General features: G+C 49.6%; 1 protein-coding gene and 1 pseudogene across 3 annotated transcripts in view; one reads left to right on the forward strand and one right to left on the reverse strand.

Moving 5' to 3' along the window:
* Window positions 1-19,647, forward strand: part of KLHL22 (kelch like family member 22) — a 55,438-nt gene extending 35,791 nt beyond the window's left edge. For all 3 annotated transcript variants that reach the window (XM_045363950.2, XM_045363949.3, XM_074004375.1), the window contains 3 exons: window positions 2,952-3,144; window positions 14,489-14,722; window positions 18,724-19,647. In XM_045363950.2, the coding sequence (XP_045219885.1) occupies window positions 2,952-3,144; window positions 14,489-14,722; window positions 18,724-19,089 (793 nt within the window). In that variant the 3' untranslated portion in view covers window positions 19,090-19,647. The remainder of the gene's footprint in view (window positions 1-2,951; window positions 3,145-14,488; window positions 14,723-18,723) is intronic.
* Window positions 8,786-10,790, reverse strand: LOC102136298 (kelch-like protein 12 pseudogene; annotated as a pseudogene).
* Window positions 19,648-21,765: the final 2,118 nt, after the last annotated feature.

A 21,765-nucleotide genomic window follows, 5' to 3' on the forward strand; every position in this document is an offset into this window, starting at 1 on the left:
CATGATATCAGCTCACTGCAACTTCCACCTCCCAAGTTCAGGTGATTCTCCTACCTCAGCCTCCGCAGTAACTGGAACTACAGGCACACGCCAGCATGCCTGGCTAATTTTTTATATTTTTAGTGGAGACGGGGTTTCACCACATTGGCCAGTCTGGTCTTGAACTCCTGACCTCATGATCCACCCGCCTTGGCCTCCCAAAGTGCTGGGATTACAGGTGTGAGCCACCACGCCCGGCCCTGTATGTGTCTTTAAATTTGAAGCCGGCCGGGCGCGGTGGCTCAAGCCTGTAATCCCAGCACTTTGGGAGGCCGAGACGGGCGGATCACGAGGTCAGGAGATCGAAACCATCCTGGCTAACACGGTGAAACCCCGTCTCTATTAAGAAATACAAAAAACTAGCCGGGCGAGGTGGCGGGCGCCTGTAGTCCCAGCTACTCAGGAGGCTGAGGCAGGAGAATGGCGTGAACCCGGGAGGCGGAGCTTGCAGTGAGCTGAGATCCGGCCACTGCACTCCAGCCTGGGCGACAGAGCGAGACTCCGTCTCAAAAAAAAAAAAAAAAAAAAAAAAAAAAATAAATAAATAAATAAATTTGAAGCCACAAATCCACATGAACTCAGCTTAAAAAGCTGTTAGGACAGTAGATGAGAAGAGCAAACAGAAGCACATGGAGGGTCCTATCTCACTCTAGTTGCAGACACTTGGGGTGCAGATGTTGATTGAGCCAGAATGAACACAAGAGAGGAAAGATTTGTACATAAAGGAGCATGGCGCACAGGAAAGGCAGTGAACAGCACCATCCCAGCCAGTTGACGGGGCCTCTGTGAGTGCTGTGCCCCAAGCCTGGACTGCTGGTCCCTAGCCAGATCTTATTCTGGCTTGTGCCCCAGGTCATGCAGGTCTCAGACCTTGCCTTCTCAGGAGGCCTTTCCTGATCACTGGAAGGAAGCTCTGCCCTCCCCAGGCCCTGCTGACTAGCAGGTCACTCATCTCCTTACCTCCCTTTCTTTCCTTCACAGTGTCTGTCATTATATCGAGCACTGCTCTGGTTAGCCTGTTTCCATTCTGCAGGGGAAGGCAGGGCCCTGACCTCTTGAGGCTCCCTCTGGATGTAGTGCTGAGCACTGTGCCCCATCCACAGTGGGAGGCCTGGGAATGTTGATAGAGTGAATGAATGATTCATTGCTGGTAATCTTATTCCTTTGTTTAATTCATTCAGCAGACAGAACATAATCTGTCCTGAGCCAAAGGCTATACTGAGTTCTAGGAATATAGAAATGAACCCTGATCCATTAGAACCCCAAAGTTAACAAGGACCCTTTTCATGCTCATCTTTTATGATTCCTCTTGATAGCTTTTCTAGGCAGGTGATATCACCTCATTGGACAGGTGCAGAACTGAGTAAACTCCAAGAGATTAAAACTGATGCCCAGGCAGACCCAGCTAGACAGGGCAGAGCCCAGGATTCACACCAGGTCAGGGGCACCCAGGTGTGTGTTCCCTCTCCTGTTGGCCCTGCCTCCTGAGGCTCTTGTTTGCTGCATTCCTGGTAGGCAGGGAGGGGCTGACCACGCTGCAGGGGCTGGAGGAAGCAGCAGCAGAGCACAGCTAACTTGTGCTTTGGAGCAAAGGATGAAACTGATCTTTTCACTGACCAGCATAGGGCACAGGCCAAAGAAAATTTTGGTTACTGTCTTGTGAGCCAGTTGAAGTTAGACTTGTTCTCTTTGGAATAAGTCTTCCTCTGGAGAAATAAAAACACTTGTATGAAAGAGGCTGTAACTATCTGTGGGCTGTTGGGCAAGGAGGCTTCAGACACTGGCTTTGAGCTCACTGGGTCCTGGCCCCTCATGGCTCTATGATCATCTCTGCTCCACACTGCAGGCCATGCTCCCTGTTGGTGCTCAGCCCAGGAGCCCCTCTTGGGTCCTAGCCAGACTCCTCTACCCTCATGGGCCTGCTGCAGCGAGTCCAGTGCCTTTTCTCCCATGGGGGGTCCCTGGAATCTCACACACCCTGCCCTTACAGAGCCTGCAGTCCAGGGTGGGAGTTAACCCTTTCCAGTTTCCCAGAGAGGGAGGCCTTGAGTGGAGGGGAGGTCAGGAAACTCGGGGCTGGCAGCATGGTGGGAGGAGGTGAAAGTACGATGACTAGAGCCTTGTGTGCTGCTGTTGACAAAGCTTGAGGGTATGATGGGTGCTGTGTGCAGGGTGTGCCTGAGCAGACCACTCCTGATGGAGTGCTGGGGGAAGTTCAAGGCCGGGAGGCCAGTGAGGGGGCTGATGCACCCATCCAGTGGAGAGGCTGTATTTGGAGGCCCTCCTGAGTGGGAGCAAGGCTATGTGGACGGTGAGATGAGGTAAGTGAGATGGAAGTGGCTGTATAGCCATTGAAGCTGAGGCAGGAGGATTGCCTGAGTCCAGGAGTTTGAGACCAGCCTGGACAATATATGTCACAGGTGTCAAGATCTTGTCTCTATCAAAAAAAAAAAAATAGTTGACGTAGTGGTGCATACCTCTAGTCCCAGCTACTCGGGAGACTGAGGTGGTAGGATCACTTAAGCCCAGGAGGTCGAGGCTACAGTGAGCCATGATTGTGCCACTGCACTTCCACTTCCACTTCAGCCTAGGGGACAGAGAGACCCAGTCTCACAAAAAAAAAAAAAAAAAAAAAAAAGAAGCCATTGGACAGCCCAGGTGGACAGTTAGGTGGAAACACAGAAGGCTCCTGGCCACTCCTTCCATTCTGTGTTTGGGGAAGCACCTGTGCTCAGGTGTGTAACAGCCTGCAGGCCTGGCTGTAGATCGGTGTGCACTGGTATGTGGGGCAGTTGGGGAGGGTTCAGGCTGGGCCGAGGCAAAGCAGAAATGGGACCAGAACAAGAGGTGCAAGCCTGCGGGGCAGCCTCCCTGCCTAGTCAGTGCTGTGCTTTCCTCATATCTTGGCACAGGTATGACCCACGGCACAACCGCTGGTTCCAGATCCAGTCCCTGCAGCAGGAGCACGCCGACCTGTCCGTGTGTGTTGTAGGCAGGTACATCTACGCTGTGGCGGGCCGTGACTACCACAACGACCTGAATGCTGTGGAGCGCTACGACCCTGCCACCAACTGCTGGGCATATGTGGCTCCACTCAAGAGGGAGGTAAGGAAGAAGAGGGGCCTTCTCCTGCCTAATTTCCTTCCCCAGGATGTGCAAAGAGTGAGAGGCCCAGGTGTTAAGACCTGTCCCAGGTCAGGGAAACAGGCTTAGTGAGCAGAATCCATGCTTCTCCAGAGACCCTGCATTGAATGCATTGATAAGGCCCCATGAGGTTCAGCCAGCCCACCTGGGGAGGCTCATCAAGGATCCAGACCCCATTGCTCAGAATTGCACCCCACTTGTGAGTCTCACATGCTGAGACCTTGTCACACCACCTTGGCCCTGGCAAGCTGCTTTAACCTTGTAGTTCAAATGTGGATAGAACATTTGCTCTTTGTGCAGCTGAGATGAGCTGGGACACTTCCAGAGATGTTAAACAGGAAGGGGCCCTGAGAGAGGTGAGGGCCCTCAGTAGCCCAGCTCACTGTCCTATCCTCAGACCTCTTCCCTCTAGGTCCCCTGAAGGGTGGGGCCTTCCAGAGCCAAGAAACACTCGAAGGTTTTGTTTTTTATATTAAATCCTATGTTTGAATATTGGGACAACTTGAAAAGAAAACAAAATCATGTGCATCCTATATAATACTTTTATTCCAATTTGAAGATGTTTAAAATTATGTTCATTGTGGAAAAGTGATGTTTTAGGGAGGTGCCTCTTTTTTATATTATGGCTTTGGGGTACTCAGGCCTGGTGTAACAACCAGACATGGGATCCCAGGGAAGGAACAGGCCTTGCTGGCCCCCTATTTCCTGGGTCTCAGCTTCCGAGAACAGGATATGCACCCTGCTAGTACTGGCATAGCATTTGTGGAGCACCTGCTATGGGCCAGGTACACCTTTGGGGATTCCCAAGAGGCAGATGATGGTATGGAGGGCAGGTTCTACCTGCACTGCCTCAGGGAGTTTAGCAAGAGCTCTGGCCTTTGTAAGCCTCTTTCCAGTATCTCTCATGACCCCCAATCCCCCCAGGGACTTAGACTTTGACTTCAGGGAGTGAGGGCTAGTATCTCCTCAATGGATCCAGCTCTTTATCCAGGTCATTCACATAGCCCACACAGATTTCTGTCTCTTGGGCAGCTGTGAGCTGCAAGCTGTGACCTGCTCCTTGCTCTCAGCTTCTTTGGGGAGAAGGAAGCCTCTTTGGAAGGACACTCCCTACCCCCATCCTGGGGAAAGGAGCAGATTTTGCATGGAGAAGATCAGGAAGTCCTTGAGACCAAGCGGACAAGAAGGGCTCTTGGGTTCTGTTCCAGGAAGGGTGATGGGGGAAGCCTCCTAGGTGGGTGTTGTGGGAGGGGCTTAGCAATTTCTTTGTCTGCGGCAGCTGGGGAAGCAGCAGTTCTCCAGCTTGGCCACAGAGGGGCAGCCTTGGCTTTCAACTAGCTGCGTCCTGGCTGCCGGTGTTCCTTCTTTCATGCATGCATTCATTCCGCAACTACTAAGCACCAAGTACCAAGTCCTGGGAATCCAGTGGTGACAAGAAATGAGAAAGACTCCCCACTCCATGGTGTTTACAGCCTTGTAGGAGAAACCACTCTTAACCAGCAAACAAATCAATAAAGTGGTTACAATTATGGTAAGTGAAATGAAGAGGGGGCTGAACTGAAGCATTTCCAGGGAGGGGGCTCTGGTAGGATGAATCTAGAGGGACTTTTTGGGGAATGTCCACCTGAGGAGATGTCAATTAGACCTACCATTTACAGGGGAGGAAATGTTACTGGGAATGTGTCCTCAGTTCTTATCTTTTTGGTTAAAAGACTTTAAGCAAGAGACATGCATTAACAAAGATAAGTGTAAGGCAGTTTATTGCAAAAGCAAGAGTACATTCTGAAGGCTGAGGCAGGGCACGCTGCTCCAGAATAAGATCGCCCCAACTGGCACTGGGAAACCTCCCTTACGGGAGGTTTAATGATTATGCATAAATGGGCGGGAAGAGGTGTTACTCATAAGCATGTTTTGTTTGGGTGGTCTAGCAGCGCATGCACTGTGGCTCTACATGCTAGTGCATTTATCGCATGTCTCATTAGCATCTTAAATCTTCATTGAGGAGGTGTGTTTTTTACCGTTACAATGAGCAAAAGTTACTTTCGAAGCAAGCAAAACTGGGGCAAAATATACAACACAGGCTCCTTGGGGTGGAAAGTCCCTTGTGGGGTTAGTTCCTATTTGAGCTGGATAAGCTCAACTGAAAGAGGGGTTGGGGCTTTTGAAACCCCAGGTGTGGTTAACATGTCTCAGAGGTCATAGTCCCTTCCGGGCATGCTAGGGGCTGAGGCCGACCTGGAATCCACTTCCCTGCTCATATCTAACCATCTGCCTAGTCTAACAGAAGGACCTTCCAGGGCAGGAGATGGGCTCACAGCTTTTCCTGAGCAGAGGAAGAAACATGGGGCGTGCTTGTAGGAAAAGAAAGCCCAAGGATCAAGAGCAGAGCAAGTGAGGCTGGCCCTGGGTCATCGCGTGGTCTGGGTTGAAGGCAGCAGTAACCTGTGCTGACACACAGCTGTGGAGCTGGAGGGAGATGGGAGGGTTCAGAGTGTAGTGTGGAGGTAAACTGATCAGGCTTGCTGATGGATCAGATGTTGGGGAATGAAAAAGGATAGGTCATGTTGGCAGGGCACGGTGGCTCACGCCTGTAATCTCAGCACTTTGGGAGGCCCAGGCGGGCAGATCACCTGAGGTCAGGAGTTAAAGACCAGCCTGGCCAACATGGTGAAACCCCATCTCTATTAAAAATATAAAAATTAGCTGGGCGTGGTGGCGGGCGCCTGTAGTCCCAGCTACTCTGGAGGTTGAAGCAGGAGAATGGCGTGAACCCGGGAGGCAAAGGTTGCAGTGAGCCGAGATCACACCACTGCATTCCAGCCTGGGCAACAGAGCAAGACTCTGTCTGAAAACAAACAAAAAACCTCACAGGATTGGTACACTGAATATTACAAAAAACCGATGAAAGAAATAAAAGAAGATGTGAATAGATGGAGAGACATACCAAGTCCATGGATTGGAAGAGTCAAATAGTAAGAATGTCAGTTCTTTCCCAACCCAATTAATAATACATATATTAATACAGTATTCCTTATATTGGTATAGTATTAATACAGGAATACTAGTATTTCTATCAAAACTTCAGGAATGTTTTTTGTACTATTAAGGGAAAATGAAAATGGAAGCTGAGGTTTGGATATGCCCCTAGGCCAACTGCCTCTAGCCATGTAACTGAAAGTTAAGCTGTCCTCCCTCAGTGTGATAGCATTACAAAGAAAGCTTATGCACAGTAGGGAACAATATACTTCCTCATTCATGCTTTATAAACTGTGCTGTAACTGCTGTGAATTGGGGCTTCATACCACTTCCAGTTTGGGGTTTCTTGGTTCATGAAATCTTTTACAGGCACAATAAAGCTTTTTAAAATATTTCTATTTGTTTATTTTTTGAGACAGAGTCTCACTCTGTCACCCAGGCTGGAGTGAAGTGGCATGACCCTGGCTCACTGCAACCTCTGCCTCACTGGTTCAAGTGAGTCTCCTGCCTCAGCCTCCTGAGTAGCTGGGATTACAGGTGAGCACCACCATGCCCAGCTAGTATTTATATTTTTAGTATCATGAGGGTTTCACCATATTTATAGCCCAGGCTGTTCTTGAACCCCTGGTCTCAAGTGATCTGCCTGCCTCGGCCGAAGTGCAGGGATTAGAGAAGTGAGCCATTACACCCAGCCTAAAATTTTTTTTTATTGCCGGGTGCAGTGGCTCATGTCTGTAATCCTGGCACTTTGGAAGGCCGAGGATGGTGTATCACTTGAGGTCAGGAGTTCAAGACCAGCCTCACCAACATGGTGAAACCCCGTCTCTACTAAAAATACAAATATTAGCTGGGTGTGGTGCCACACACCTGTAATCCCAGCTACTCGGGAGGCTGAGGCACAAGAATCGCTTGAAGCCAGGAGGCAGAGGTTGCAATGAGCCAAGTTTGTGCCACTGCACTCCAGCTTGGGTGACAGAGTGAGACTCTGTCTCAAAAAATAATAATAAAATAAATTTTAAAATAAGTAATTTTTAAATTTTGATTTGATTTTTACTTGTGACAGTAGATGTAAATGAGATTATTCTGAAATTTATATATAAAGGCAAAGGAACTAGAATAGCTCAAATAATTTTGAAAAAGAACAATAAAATGGGAGGAATCTGCCCAATTTCAAGATTATTACATAGCTATAGTAATCAAAGCATGGTGTGGATAGAGTGTTAGACACATAGATCAGTGAAACAGAATGGAAAACCCACAGACCCGGGTAAACATGCCCAGTTGTGTTACACATGATTTTGGACAAAGGTGCAGAAGCAATAGAGTGGAGGAAAGATATCTTTCAGCAAATAGTGTTGGAACAATTAGATATCCATCGGCAAAAAAATGGACATCAACCCAAGTCCCATACCATACGCCAAAATTAATTCAAAATGGCTTATGGAGTTAAATGTAAAACCATAAAACTTCTAGGAAAAAAAAGAAAATCTTTTTTTTTTGAGACTGTTGATTTTTAATATTTTCTTTAAAAAATACAAAGGAAATTAACCCTGTGGGTTAATACAATTCAGGGAAAGAGGGAAAAATGGAATTTCAGAGCAAAGGTTGTTTAGGTTATCACATTCCCACACTCCCAATACCTATAAAACAAGAATTTCACTCCATGACACACAGGAATATTGAATGATAGCCCAGAAATGTTGATAGTTGAGGTACTGAAACTAACAAAAGGATTTTGGTTGTCCTTGGTTATTCTGTCCTGTGATGAATAAAATATACACTAAAGGACAGGTAAGGAAAACTTATAGCAGAAAAAAGACTAAATGTACCAAACACAGCAGTACAAACCACTCCTTGGCAGAAGTGTGCTTCTGAAAGAATGGGGCAATAATCAGGTAGCTGAAATAGTAGGCTACTGTCACTCCCAGCCCATCCCCAAATAAATAGTGTGGAAGTGTAATAGTGTAGTAGTATTTGATTCAACAAAGAAAGTCTTTCACCCCCATTCAAGGCAAACATTGCCATGGCTAGATGAGCCCTGGCAGGTAATAAGACAACTGTAAAATCACAGGTACTTCTAGTTTATCCCCAGTTATACCGAACTCCCACATTGATGTCATCTTCTCTCATCCCAATATTTGTTCACTCTTTTATTTCCCCAAGGTGCGAAAGACCTTGGGGAAATAAAAAGATCTTTCAAATAATATGCCCTTCTCCATCTTCCAAGCTATGTAATACTTCAGTGCTGTTCTAAGTTCACTGACATTCCATCCAGTTCAGTTTACTTCACTTATTCTAACTTCAATTGTGATATATAAATCCTGACCTCCAAAAGAAGTGTCAGATGAGTCTCTCCCCCTTGGCCCCAAAGTTTTGTGGGGTTTTCCCTTTTGTTTCTCTCTAGAATGGAACTGTGTTGCCCCTAGCTACCTGGAGATTAGAAAATGTATTTGTTCTTGGAAAAAAAAAAAAAGACTTGAATTTTACCAAGTTTACCTAAATTGGTATCCTTCCAATCATCTAGGCTGGATATTACCCACATCTAGTAGGCAATACTCACCTTAGTTCTTTGCAACGTATGAGGCACAACATACATATAGTACACCAAGCACGTGGTAAGTTAGAAATGACAGGAAAGTGCTCCCCAAAGCAGTGGGAGAGGTCATGTGGTCTCTTACATCCATTCAATGTACATTCTTTTCCCTGGAGTATGTTACCCACCCTTCTCAGGAACAACAACCAGGACGAGGGGGAGTATGTGTCAAATAAGTACAATCATCACTGCACTGGTGCCTGTAATCACCCTGTGCACACAGTGAGAAACAGACATTCTGGAAAGGATTCTTGATTCTCCCACTAACTGTCCGCTGGACTGGTCACTAGCTCTGGATGGTGCTCCAACAATGGTCACTTCTTGTGGAGAACACACACCAGCATCACAGCACTGGGTTCCCATGGATGTCACGACTTCCCAGCTGTTGATGATAGGGTCATAACATTCAATGCTACTTAGCAGGGAATTACCATCATATCCTGAAGTTGCATAGAGTCTCCCCCAAAGCACTGTGGCCCCTACATTGCATCGTAGAGTGGTCATATTGGTGACAGTTGTCCAGGAATCAGTGAGAATGTTGTATGCTTCATTGGAAGAAAGGTGGGCTGTACCATCAAATCCCCCCACCACATAAATATGGTCATTCAGCAGGGCTACTCCCACACCAGAACACTCGACGGCCATTGATGTAACATTAGTCCGATGTCCTGTATGAGGGTATATTTCTCAACTGAATTTAAGATATTCAAGCCGTCATACCCTCCTAGACAGTGGATCACTCCACTGGCCACTACGGGTCCAGCACCTTCCTGGGCTGCCTGCATATCTCCCAGCATGCTCCACTGGTCAATGTTTGGATCATACCACTCCATACTGGTGTGACACCTGCTTCCATCAAAGTCTCCAGAGACACAGATCATATCTCCCCGGGTGGTGGCTCCAGCAAGACCTTGTCAGACGTTAATCGGGGTCACAGAATACCAGACCCCATCCTCATCTGCTATGTAGTCTAGACATTCCACTGAACTAAGGCAGGAACAGCTATCATAGCCACCAATAATGTAGATTCGGTCATGTAGGGACACTGAGGCCACATAATGTCTGTTACGAGTGATGTTTGGCAAAAATCTCCACTCCTGAGTCTTAGGGTCGTATTTCTCTACCACGTCAGTGGGAGACTGCTGGCTTCCAAAGCCCCCAGCCACCAAAAGCACTTCATTGGCTCCTAGGTGAGCCCTTGTCCTGGGTCCCTGCATCTGACACTGAAGTTCAGGCCTCAGATGAAACTTCTTTGCTTCATCCACCAGATCCCTGCATTGTAAACTACAGCTGAAGAAAGGCTCAGCATCTGTTACATCTGTGATATACCTGGGGGTTAGCAGGGGCATCCGCACATACCGTAGCAGGTTAGGCAAGGGTTTTTCCCGCTGTTTCTTGACGTGCTTCAGGCAGTTGATGACAGCCTCAAAGACTGGCTCTTCAGAATCCACCTGAATTTCATCGCACTTGATTAGCTTTTCCACCCCTCCTTGACTCAGAAGAATGAACTCTTCATGCTACACCACTTCAGGAAAATGCTTCTGGCTGCTTGCATCAGGTCAACACAATTGGGGTTTTAGCAAAATCCCTAATAACCCAGGCAATTAGAAGGGTCCAACTGACTAAGAACTCACAACAGGCTTGTTTCACACCTTTCAACTGAAGCAGACAGGTTGCAGGAAGCAGTTCTTGTGCATTCTCCACTGTCACATGTACTGTTTCTGTGTGCACAAAGTCCGATAAAATGTCCATGGTAGAGGCAGTCAAACTTTGGATGTCAACATAAGGTTTCCCCTTCTGTGAAAGCTCACTAGTGAACATGGCACAGAAGTAATCACTACAGGCAACCAGCACAATCCAATGGGCAGGGAAGTCTTTCTGCTCTACTCTCAATGTCACATCATAGGGTATTGCTTTTCCTGAGGGAGTTCATTGAATTGAGGATGGATTTAGCATGAGTATTTGTCATTATGTCTTTGGGGGCCATAATGCCTCCCATAAAGCAGTGTAGAGAAAGAACAAAATGGGTCCTTGGATTCTGCAACTCTGCTCCTGAAACCACACAGCCGCCCCAGGGCCCATCCCCAGGCTGTGAGGATGGAGTGGGGCATGGGGCCAGCAGGCAGCTCAGGAGGAGCCGAAGCGTCGCCACCGTCGCCCACCCTCCCACCCCCTGGGCGCAGTGGCTCTGGAGCCGTCTGGGTCTGGTCCCTGCGGCGGCCGTGTGATGTGATGACCAGAAGAAAATCTTGAGGATCTAGCTAGAGCAAGGAATTCTTAGACTTGACCCCAAAAGTATGAGCCATAGGCCGGGCGCGGTGGCTCAAGCCTGTAATCCCAGCACTTTGGGAGGCCGAGACGGGCGGATCACGAGGTCAGGAGATGGAGACCATCCTGGCTAACACGGTGAAACCCCGTCTCTACTAAAAATACAAAAAACTAGCCGGGCGAGGTGGCGGGCGCCTGTAGTCCCAGCTACTCAGGAGGCTGAGGCAGGAGAATGGCGCAAACCCGGGAGGCGGAGCTTGCAGTGAGCTGAGATCCGGCCACTGCACTCCAGCCCGGGCTACAGAGCAAGACTCCGTCTCAAAAAAAAAAAAGTATGAGCCATAAAAAGAAAAATTGATAAGCTGGACTCCATCAAAATTAAAAAATATTTGCAAACCACCTATCTGACGAAGGACTAGTATTAAATAAATACATATATAAACAACTCTTAAAACTCAATGAAAGGCCAGACGCGGTGACTCATACCTGTGATCCCAACATTTTGAAAGGCCAAAGTGGGCGGATCACGAGGTCAGGAGTTCGAGACCAGCCTGGCCAACATGGTGAAACCCCGTGTCTACTAAATATACAAAAATTAGTCAGGCACAGTGGCACATGCCTGTAATCCCAGCTACTTGGGAGGCCGAGGCAGGAGAATCGCTTGAACCTGGGAGGTGGAGGTTGCAGTGAGCGGAGACAGTGCACTCCAACCTGGGCGACAGAGTGAGTGTCCGTCTCAAAACAAAACAAAACCTTGGCAAAATACTGCAAATAACCCCATTAGAAAGAGGGCAAAAGAAGCTGGGCACGGTGACTCACACCTGTAATCCCAGCACTTTGAGAGGCCGAGGCGGGTGGATCACGAGGTCAGGAGATTGAGACCATCCTGGCTAACACAGTGAAACCCCGTCTCTACTAAAAATAGAAAACATTAGCTGGGTGTGGTGGTAGATGCCTTGTAGTCCCAGCCACTCGGGAGGCTGAGGCAGGAGAATGGCGTGAACCTGGGAGACAGAGCTTGCAGTGAGCCGAGATCATGCCGCTGCATTCCAGCCTGGGCGACAGAGCGAGACTCTGTCTCAAAAAAAAAAAAAAAGAAGGCAAAAGAGTTGAAGAAGCATTTCACTGAAGAGGATATACAGATGGCAAATAAGCATATAAGGAGATGTGTAACATTATTAGCTATTAGGGAGATGCAGATTAAAACCACAGTGAGAGAACTACCTCAGGATGACTAAAATAAAAAGTAGTGACAGTACAAAATACTGGTGACTGTGCAGGGAAACTATGCTCATGCATTGCTGATAGGAATGTGAAATGGTACAGCCACTCTGGAAAACAGATCTGGCAGTTCTTCCAACTATCATGTGACCCAGCAGTTACCATCCTGGGTGTTTATCCTAGAGAAATGAAAACTACTCTGTATACGTTAGCCAGGCATGGTGATGTGTGCCTGTAATCCCAGCTACTCGGGAGGCTGAGGCATGAGGATTGCTTGAACCCAGGAGGCAGAAGTTGCAGTGAGCCAAGATTTTGCCACTATACTCCAGCATGGGCAATAGACCAAGATCCTGTCTCAAAAAATAAAAAATTTTTAAAAACTTACCTGTACATGAAGATTAATAGTAGCTTTATTGGTAATAGCCAGAAACTGGAAACAAATCAGATGTTTTCAACAGTGAATGGTTAAACAAGCTGTGGTGGATACACATGGAATACTACTCAGCAATAGAAAAGGAACTAACTATTGGTACATGTTGAATACCCCTTATCTGAAATGCTGGGGACCAGAAGTGTTTTGGATTTCAGATTTTTTCAGATTTTGGAATCTTTGCATTATAGTTACTGCTTTAGCATTTCTTATCCAAAAGTCTGAAATGCATTTCGTTTGAGTGCCATGTATGTACTCAAAAAGTCTCAGATTTTGAATGTACTCAACGTGTACATGCAATAACTTGGTAGAACCTGGGTTGGGGTAGAAAGCCAATGTCAGAAGGTTGTATACTGAGTTAATTCAGACAACACTCTTGAAGTTACAAAATGGTAGAAATAAAGAAGAGATTGGTGGTTTCCAGGGCTTAAGGAAGGGATTAGGGTAAGGGAGGTGAGTGGGTGTCACCCTAAAGGGCAGCCCCTTGGGATCCTGGTGGCTGTGTCCGCGTCAGCATCCTGGTGACACTGTGATATAGTGACACAGGCTCTTACCATTGTGGAAGGAAGGCACATGGGACCTCTGTATTGTTACTTCCAACTATACGTTACTCTACACTTATCTCAAAATTAAAAGTTTAATTCAAAAGAAAAACCTCAGCTGGGTGTGGTGGCTGATGCCTATAATCCTAGCACTTTGGGAGGCTGAGGCAGGCATGTCACAAGGTCAGGAAATCGAGACCATCCTGGCCAACATGGTGAAACCCCGTCTCTACTAAAAATACAAAAATTCGCTGGGCTTAGTGGTGCATGCCTGTAATCCCAGCTACTTGGGAGGCTGAGGCAGGAGAATCATTTGAACCAGGGAGTCGGAGGTTGCAGTAAGCCGAGATCACACCATAGCACTCCAGCCTGGTGACAGAGCGAGACTCCGTCTAAAAAAAAAAAGAAACCCCCCCCCGACCCTTACTGGTGATAGGAGAAGACCTAAACCAAACCCTTGGTGTGTTTTCATCCTCCCCACTGCTTTGTCCACCTCTCTAGACTCTTGTTTTGTCGCCCGCATGGCCTCAGTGTTAGTGACTTGCCCGGTGACATAGCTCTGGAGGCTTCACACCCTGAGGGGCTCCTCTACCCTCAAAACACCCAGGGCCTTGCCTTGGGGCCTTCTGTTGGCCTGCTCGGTGTGAGGGGTGGGTTCTCTTACCTTGGGGCCAAGGTAAGAGGTTCCCGTGATGGGGGCAGGCTGGGCCTGTAGAGATAGCCCACCAGAGGGAAGGTAAAAAGCCCACAAAAGATTCAGGACCAGGATCCAGAGCCATGTGTATTTTTCTCCCCACATAATAAGTTTGATGTCAGATATTATTTACAAACAGATTTTGAAAGCAGGGTCAGCAGGCCCGGAGGATTGCATGTCCAGTGGGAGTGGGAGAGGGGTGCAGGCCACTGAGGGCAGGTCAGCAGTCCCCAGGTTTCTGTGGCTTCTCCCAGACTGGCTTGAAAAAAATGTTTTTATTTTCTTGGAGTTCCCCCATGCAGATGTTAACTTTAGGGGCAAAGGAAAGACAAAGGTTACATTTCATCTCTGAGTCTATAGATGTATCCCCTATTGGGAAGAGGTTAGAAGTCAGTGACAAAGACAGTATGTCCCATGAGAATCGAGGGAGGATTCTTGTCTGTATGTGAGGAGTAAGTGGGAAGTGGTGCAGCCTCACAGTGTTGTCAGGCAGATGTGGGGTGGTGATTGGCCTTGACAGAGTACCCAGCCACCCTTCCTTACTGCCCTCTCACGCCATTTCTCCTGGTGGCTCCACACAGGTGTATGCCCACGCAGGCGCGACGCTGGAGGGGAAGATGTATATCACCTGCGGCCGCAGAGGGGAGGATTACCTGAAAGAGACACACTGCTACGACCCAGGCAGCAACACTTGGCACACACTGGCTGATGGGCCTGTGCGGCGCGCCTGGCACGGCATGGCGACCCTCCTCAACAAGCTGTATGTGATCGGGGGCAGCAACAACGATGCCGGATACAGGAGGGATGTGCACCAGGTGAGTGGGGCCAGGGGCCGTCCACACCCGTCATCATTCCCAACCCTCTCAGTTGTTGTTGATGGAAAATGTAATTGAAACATGTGCCTTTTAAAAATAGATTATTTTTCAAAGCAGTTTTAGGTTCACAGCAAAATTAAGTGGAAGGTACAGTTTCCATACACCCCTTTTTCCCTGCATACACATACAGCCTCCCCACTGCAGACCTCTCGCTCCACAGGGGTGGATATGTCACAGTTGTAGAAACTGCATTGATGCGTCACCATCAACCAGAGTCCACAGTGTTCACTCTTGGTACATTCTGTAGGTTTGGACAAATGTCACCATGACAGTATCATACACATACACATCTACCTTTGCTTATTATTCTTAAAAACTTTTAGGCCGGATGTGGTGGCACATGCCTGTAATCCAAGCAGTTTGGGAAGCCAAGGTGAGAGGATCGCTTGAGCTCAGGAGATTGAGACCAGCCTGGGCAACATGTTGAAACCCCATCTGTACAAAAATACAAAAATTAGCCAGGTGTGGTGGTGCATGCCTGTAATCTCAGCTACTTGGGAGGCTGAGGTGGGGGGATGGTTTGAGCCCAGGAGGCAGAGGTTGCGGTAAGCTGAGACCACGCCACTGCACTCCAGCCTGGGTGACAGAGCCAGGCCTTGTCTCAAAAAAAAAACTTTTAGAGTCAGGCTGGAGGCACATACCTGTAGTCCTAGCTACTCAGGAGGCTGAGGTGGGAGGATCGTTTCAGCCCAGCAGTTGGAGGCTTCATTGAGCTATGATCACACTGCTGTTCCCCAGCCTCGGTGACAGAATGAGACCCTGTCTCTATTAAAAACAAAACAAAACAAACAAAAGAACAAAACTTTTATTATAAAGTTAATATAACCACATTGCAGGAACTTTAAAAAATAGAGATGGGTGGCCAGGCATGGTGGCTCACGCCTGTAATTGCAGCACTTTGGGAGGCCGAGGTGGGTGGATATCTAGGTCAGGCGTTCAAGACCAGCTTGGCCAAGATGATGAAACCCCATCTCTATTAAAAATACAAAAATTAGCCAGGTGCGCTGGTGGGCGCCTATAATCCCAGTTACTTGGGAAGGCTGAGGCAGGAGAATCGCTGGAACCCGGGGGGCGGAGGTTGCAGTGAGCCGAGATCGCACGACTGCACTCCAGCCTGGGCAACAGCGCAAGACTCCGTCTCAAAAAAAGAAAAAAAATAGAGATGGGTGAGGAAAAGCATTTATAATCAGGCCCCTGCAGCACTGTTTTTCCACATGACCATCTTCAGTATTGACTGTGTATGTTTTCTGCCTGAAAGCATCCCGTTCTGAGCTGGGCACAGTGGCTCACGCCTGTAATCCCTGCACTTCGGGAAGCCAAGGCAGGTGGATGGCTTGAGTCCAGGAATTGATACCAGCCTGGGCAACAGGGTGAAACCCCATCTCTGCTAAAAATACAAAAAAAAATTAGTTGGGCATGGTGGCTTGCACCTGTAGTCCCAGCTACTTGGGAGGCTGAGAGAGAATCACCTGAGTCCAGGAGGTTGAGGCTGCAGTGAACCTCAGTGATGGTGCCACCGCACTCCAGCCTGAGCGACAGAGCGAGACCTTGTCTCAAACAAACAAACAAACAAAAAAGAGCATCCTATATCCCATTCCGCTTCTCTCAGTGACTTTTGTCCTGGGCATTTTCCAGTTTAACACTCAATCTTCATAATCCCCTCTTGTGTCTGAGTTTTAACTATTCCAAATAACATGACAAGTAACAGTTGCTTTGTTGGACTTTTCAAGTATTTTGGATTATTTCCTTAGGTTCATGCCACAGTTCTCAAAGTGTGATTCTCAGACTAACAGAGTCTGCATCACCTGGGAACGCTGTGTGATGAAGCACCTCAGACCCACTGATTCAGAAGCCCTGAGGGTGGGGCTTGGCAATCTGGGTTTTAACAGGCCCTCTGCTTGTGAGATCCTCCGGACCAGCACATTCATTTTCTATTGCTGCAGTAACCTATCTCCACAAACTTAGCAACTTAAGATAAATGTATTCTGCATTCACAAGTCCTCTGACAGGGCCTTGCCAGGCTAAAACCAGGGTGTGGTCAGGGCATCTTTCCTTTGTGGAGACCCTAGTGGGGATCTGCCTCCTTGCTCACCCAGGTGGTTAGAAGAATTCAGTCCCTGGCAGTTGCAGTCCCATTTCCTTGCTAGCTGTCAGCTGAGGGCCTTCTTGGCTTCTAAAGGTCCCCACTTTTCCTGGCTTCGGGGTGCTTCATCTTCAAAGCCAGCAATGGCAGGTTGAGTCCTCCTCACTTCTCAGCTCTCTCGTCTGGCTTTACCCTTCCTTTCTTTTGAGATGGAGTCTTGGTCTGTCACCCAGGCTGGGGGGTAGTGGTGCAATCTCAGCTAACTGCAACCTCTACCTCCTGGGTTTAGGCGATTCTCCTGCCTTAGCCTCCTGAGTAGCTGGGAGGACTGCGGGTATTCGCCACCACACCTAGCTAATCTTTGTGTTTTTAGTAGATGGAGTTTTGCCATGTTGGCCAGGCTGGTCTCAAACTCCTGACCTCAGGTGATCCATGCACCTCAGCCTCCCAAAGTGCTGGGATTACAGGTGTGAGCCACCACCCCCAGCCTCCCCTTCTACTTTTTTTTTTTTTTTTTTTTTTGAGATGGAGTCTCGCTCTGTCACCAGGCTGGAGTGCAGTGGTGCTCTTGGCTTACTGCACCCTTCGCCTCCCAGGTTCAAGCGATTCTCCTGCCTCAGCCTCCCGAGTAGCTGCGGTTACAGGGATGTGCCACCATGCCCAGCTGATTTTTGTATTTTTAGTAGAGACGGGGCTTCATCGTGTTGGCCAGGATGATCTCGATCTCTTGACCTTGTGATCCGCCCGCTTTGGCCTCCCAAAGTGCTGGGATTACAGGTGTGAGCCACTGCGTCCAGCCTCTCCCCTTCCACTTTTAAGGGCTCATGCAATTGGATGGGTCACCTGGAAAATCCAGGAAAACTGCCTCATCTCAGGGTTTGCACCCTTAATTCTTTTTTTTTTTTTTTTTTTTTTTTTTTTTTTTTTTTTTTTTCTGTATTCTCGCACCCTCGATCCTATCTGCAAAGCCCCTTTGGCCACTTAAGGTAGCATATTCTGGAGATTAGGAACTAGACATCTTTGGGGGCCACTATTCTGCCACCATAGCTAGAGAACCAAAAACGGCTAATCAGTTAAGAAGATAAGATTTTCATGGCTCTTAATACTTATTGCCAAATTCCTTTTCTGGCATGTCAGACAGATACATAGTAGTATGGCTTTACCACACCCTCACCAGCATTGGGTTTTGTGATTTTTCTTCTCTGCAGTTGTTGCTAGTTAATAGTTGGAAAATTTGTCTCTGATGTTTTGATTTTGTATTTCTTGAATTACTAGTAGGTTGAACATTTTTCCATGTCTTTGTTTACTGTTTTGGACAATTTTGAAGACAAGAGAATGTTGATGTTGATTACTCCGCAAGGAATTACTTCCACTTTCTGTCTCCTCCCCCTGTCCTGCTGCCTGTGTTGAGTGCTGCCGGTGAGGTTGAAGACATTTCAGTGGAGTCCCTGTTTCTCAGGCAGCTTCCGTTTCCTGGAGGGGAGAGAAGCAGTGCCCTCAGACATGGGGAACAACCACATGCTGATGGGGGCATAGCCACACACTTGAGGGCAGAGACTGGCTTAGGGCCAGGTGGCCTGAAGGAAGGGCTAGGCTCGAGCAAAGCCAGAGGGAATCGGATCATTCTAGGGGAGGGCCCAAAAGACAGGCTCCTGCAGACTCAGCCATCCCTGAGTGAGAGAGCAGCAGCCTAGCCCATGGGCAGGATGTTTCAACACTGGCCCTGTGCCATCCTTCCAGGGGGTCTGACCTGTCGGAATGGTGGGTAGCTGTGGCCACCTTGGTCAGTGGGCTTGTAGGGGAGCTGGTAGCCTTGTCCCAGCAGGTGCTGGGCTTTATTCTGGCCTTGGCTTTGCAGGTGGCCTGCTACAGCTGCACGTCTGGACAGTGGTCTTCCGTCTGCCCACTCCCTGCTGGGCACGGTGAGCCTGGCATTGCCGTGCTGGACAACAGGATCTATGTGCTAGGTGGCCGCTCACACAACCGTGGCAGCCGCACGGGCTATGTGCACATTTACGATGTGGAGAAGGACTGCTGGGAGGAGGGGCCCCAGCTGGACAACTCCATCTCAGGCCTGGCGGCCTGTGTGCTCACCTTGCCTCGCTCCCTGCTCCTCGAGCCGCCCCGCGGTACCCCTGACCGCAGCCAGGCCGACCCGGACTTTGCCTCTGAGGTGATGAGTGTGTCTGACTGGGAGGAGTTTGACAACTCCAGTGAGGACTAGGCTTCCCGTGCCTGGTGTCAGAGGGAAGGGCGGCTGGGGCTGCAGGGCAGTGAAACCCACGCAGCCTAGGCCACAGCACTTTACTCCAGGGCAGGGCCCCCTGCCCCTGTTGGCCACAGCTTGGGGGCCCTGCCCTCTTTCTTCACACCAGCCCCTTGGCCAGCCTGCCGCAGGCATCTCAGGGCCGTGCAGATCCCGGCCTGTGGATTACATCACAGCAGGAAATGCTTCTGAAAGGCTTTGGTCTTCCTCAGTGAGCCCTGGAGGGGTTGGCCTTCTCTTTCCTCCCTGCCTAGATCAGTCCTTATCCAAAGGGACCTGGGAGCTGACAGCCTGGGCAGGGGGGCTGAGGTACGTGGCAGCCCTCTTTCTGTGAATGGGGTGGGCCTGTGGGAGTAGCTGGGGTTGGAGGATGAGAGCTCCTGAGGGGCAGAGGAGCAGAGATGCATCAGCTCTCCTGGGACTGGCTCTGTGATAAAAAGACCCCTCCTGCTGGGTTTTCAGACCCCATGTTGTTGATCAATGAAATAAAGCATCTTACAGAAGGTGTTAACTGTTTTTCTGTAGCCACAGCCTCAGTTCCTTTCCACAGTGCATCCAAGCTGCATTCCTGGGAAGTGTGGCTTCTGGGGTCAGAGCTGCCGTCTGGGAGGCTGTGGAAGCCCAGGCCAGAAGCCAAGTGGCACTAGGAAGACTCTGCCTGAGAGGGAAGCACAGTCAACTCCACAGGCTAACAGGGCAGTTAGTGGGAAAGCTGGAACTTGCCCTGGTCTGGTGACAGGTGGTTGTGTAGCCCACTTGAGTGTCTTTTCTGGTGTGGAACTTGTCTCCCAACCAGGGCAGCACGCAGAATTTCAGTTCAGCTCCAGTTAGGAGTCTCTCAGCCTGAGAGGGTCAGGGAGCCAGAGCCTCAGCACCTGGGAGCGGGGCAGCATCACAGGGGCATGGAGGGTGGCCCCTCTGGCCTGTGCCCGGCTCTTCCCAACCTCCTAAAGCTGAGTGTGCTGGGGAGGGGATCTGCATGTGCTACAGGTTTTCCAGGTAACCCTTAGACACCCAGTCTCAAGGACCACACTGGCACAGCATCTGGGACCCTCCCCTTTTCACCTGTCCCGGTGCTTTTCTTGCCCTCTTGAGACCACCAGGCTTAGCCTGCACCCTGCATGGATGGGCTGTGAGTCCACACCAGCGTGACCACAGGGCTGCACCACCCGAAGCTTTCTTCCATCTAGATGCCCTCACAGGGTCTGCACCTGCAGACTCCTACTATGGGCCTTGTGCCCAGAGCCATCCTGCAGACAGGGCTGTAACTGGCCAAGGCCCCATCCTCTCCCAGTTGACTGGGCAGAGCATGGGGACAGCCATGTGTTTTTGCTGGCATCCTGTCCCAGAAGAGAAGGGGGCAGTGTGCTGCTTGATGGGAGAGGGGATGGGGAGGGGGGATCATCAGTCACTCTGGGCTCTCCTAAATGGATACCCCAAGGATTCTTGAGAGTAGAGGCAAATCCCTCGGAGTTGGCCTGTGCCTCCAGGGCTGTGGTATGTGGGTGTGTGTGAGACCTGAAGACCTTCCTCACTGTCCTGGGCCCTGAGTACCCCTGAGGAAACATGACATCGCCTTAGGGCAGCAGACCCGGTGTTGAGCCCCGGTGGGGCAGGATGGCTACACACTCCAGTGTCATCTCCCTTCTCCCGAGGGTGGGGTTCAGAGTAGGAACCCCACTCTGTGGGTCTCAGATCCAGCACTTCCTGTATCTCTGCTACCACCTGGCAGGCCAGGGCAGTAGCTCCTGCAGACCTCAGAGGTTTCTGGAAAGGAGCACCAGACATGCCCCACCACTCTCCAGTGTGTTCTGACACCATGCTGGCTGGCACCATCTCACCTGAGCCACCAGCCACAGCCACAGGTTTGCAGGAGGCCTCTGGTCTGCAGGAGCAGGAAGGGCTCACTGAGGTCCTGCACAGCCTGGGGAGGAGTGGAGAGTGCCTTGGAATTGGGCGCAGCCTGGCCCTGCCAATGTCGGCCTTGGGGCGCAGCTGGGTTTCTAAGGGCTACATCTCATACCCCTGAGCTGAGGCAACCCAACTTGTGCTCTCCAGTGTGGCTAGGCTCCTGGTCCCCGCTTTCACGCAAAACCCTCCTCAGCCTTCAAGGTCCACTTCCTTCTGGCAGCCATCCTGGCCAAAGCCAGCAGGCCAGGGCTCCAGGCTCCAGCAGTTTGCCTGTGTGGTGGTCAATTGTCTGTGGGTTCCTTCTACATCCTGGTGCCACGTGGATGATCCTTCATTCCTCCCATACTTCTCAGTCTTCCCCCAGGGGTGCAGTGGTGGCTGGGACAAATGAGGGCTCTGCCCATGACACCCAAAGTTGCCATCCACTGCAAGGGATGTATGCACCAGGTCATGAGGTGAGGCTGGGGACGATGCTTGTCCTGAGAGCATTGGTGGATAGCCACATGCGAGATTAAGAAGACTACTCTGGGTGACAAACAGGGGTGGGCAGAGATCTGAGACATTTAGGAGGTCCTGAGGGATTGGGGGGGCACCATCCAGGTGGTGCCCTTCCTGTACAGAGGTGGCACATGGGGGTGGGAACAGGTCTGGGGGAAGGAGAAAGGTGATGGAATTTGATATGCCTGTTCATGACCTCCATCCAGCTGAGGTGAGTGTCCCCTC

The sequence above is a fragment of the Macaca fascicularis genome, chromosome 10 (genome assembly GCF_037993035.2).
Source record: "Macaca fascicularis isolate 582-1 chromosome 10, T2T-MFA8v1.1".
NCBI classification, from domain to species: domain Eukaryota; kingdom Metazoa; phylum Chordata; class Mammalia; order Primates; family Cercopithecidae; genus Macaca; species Macaca fascicularis.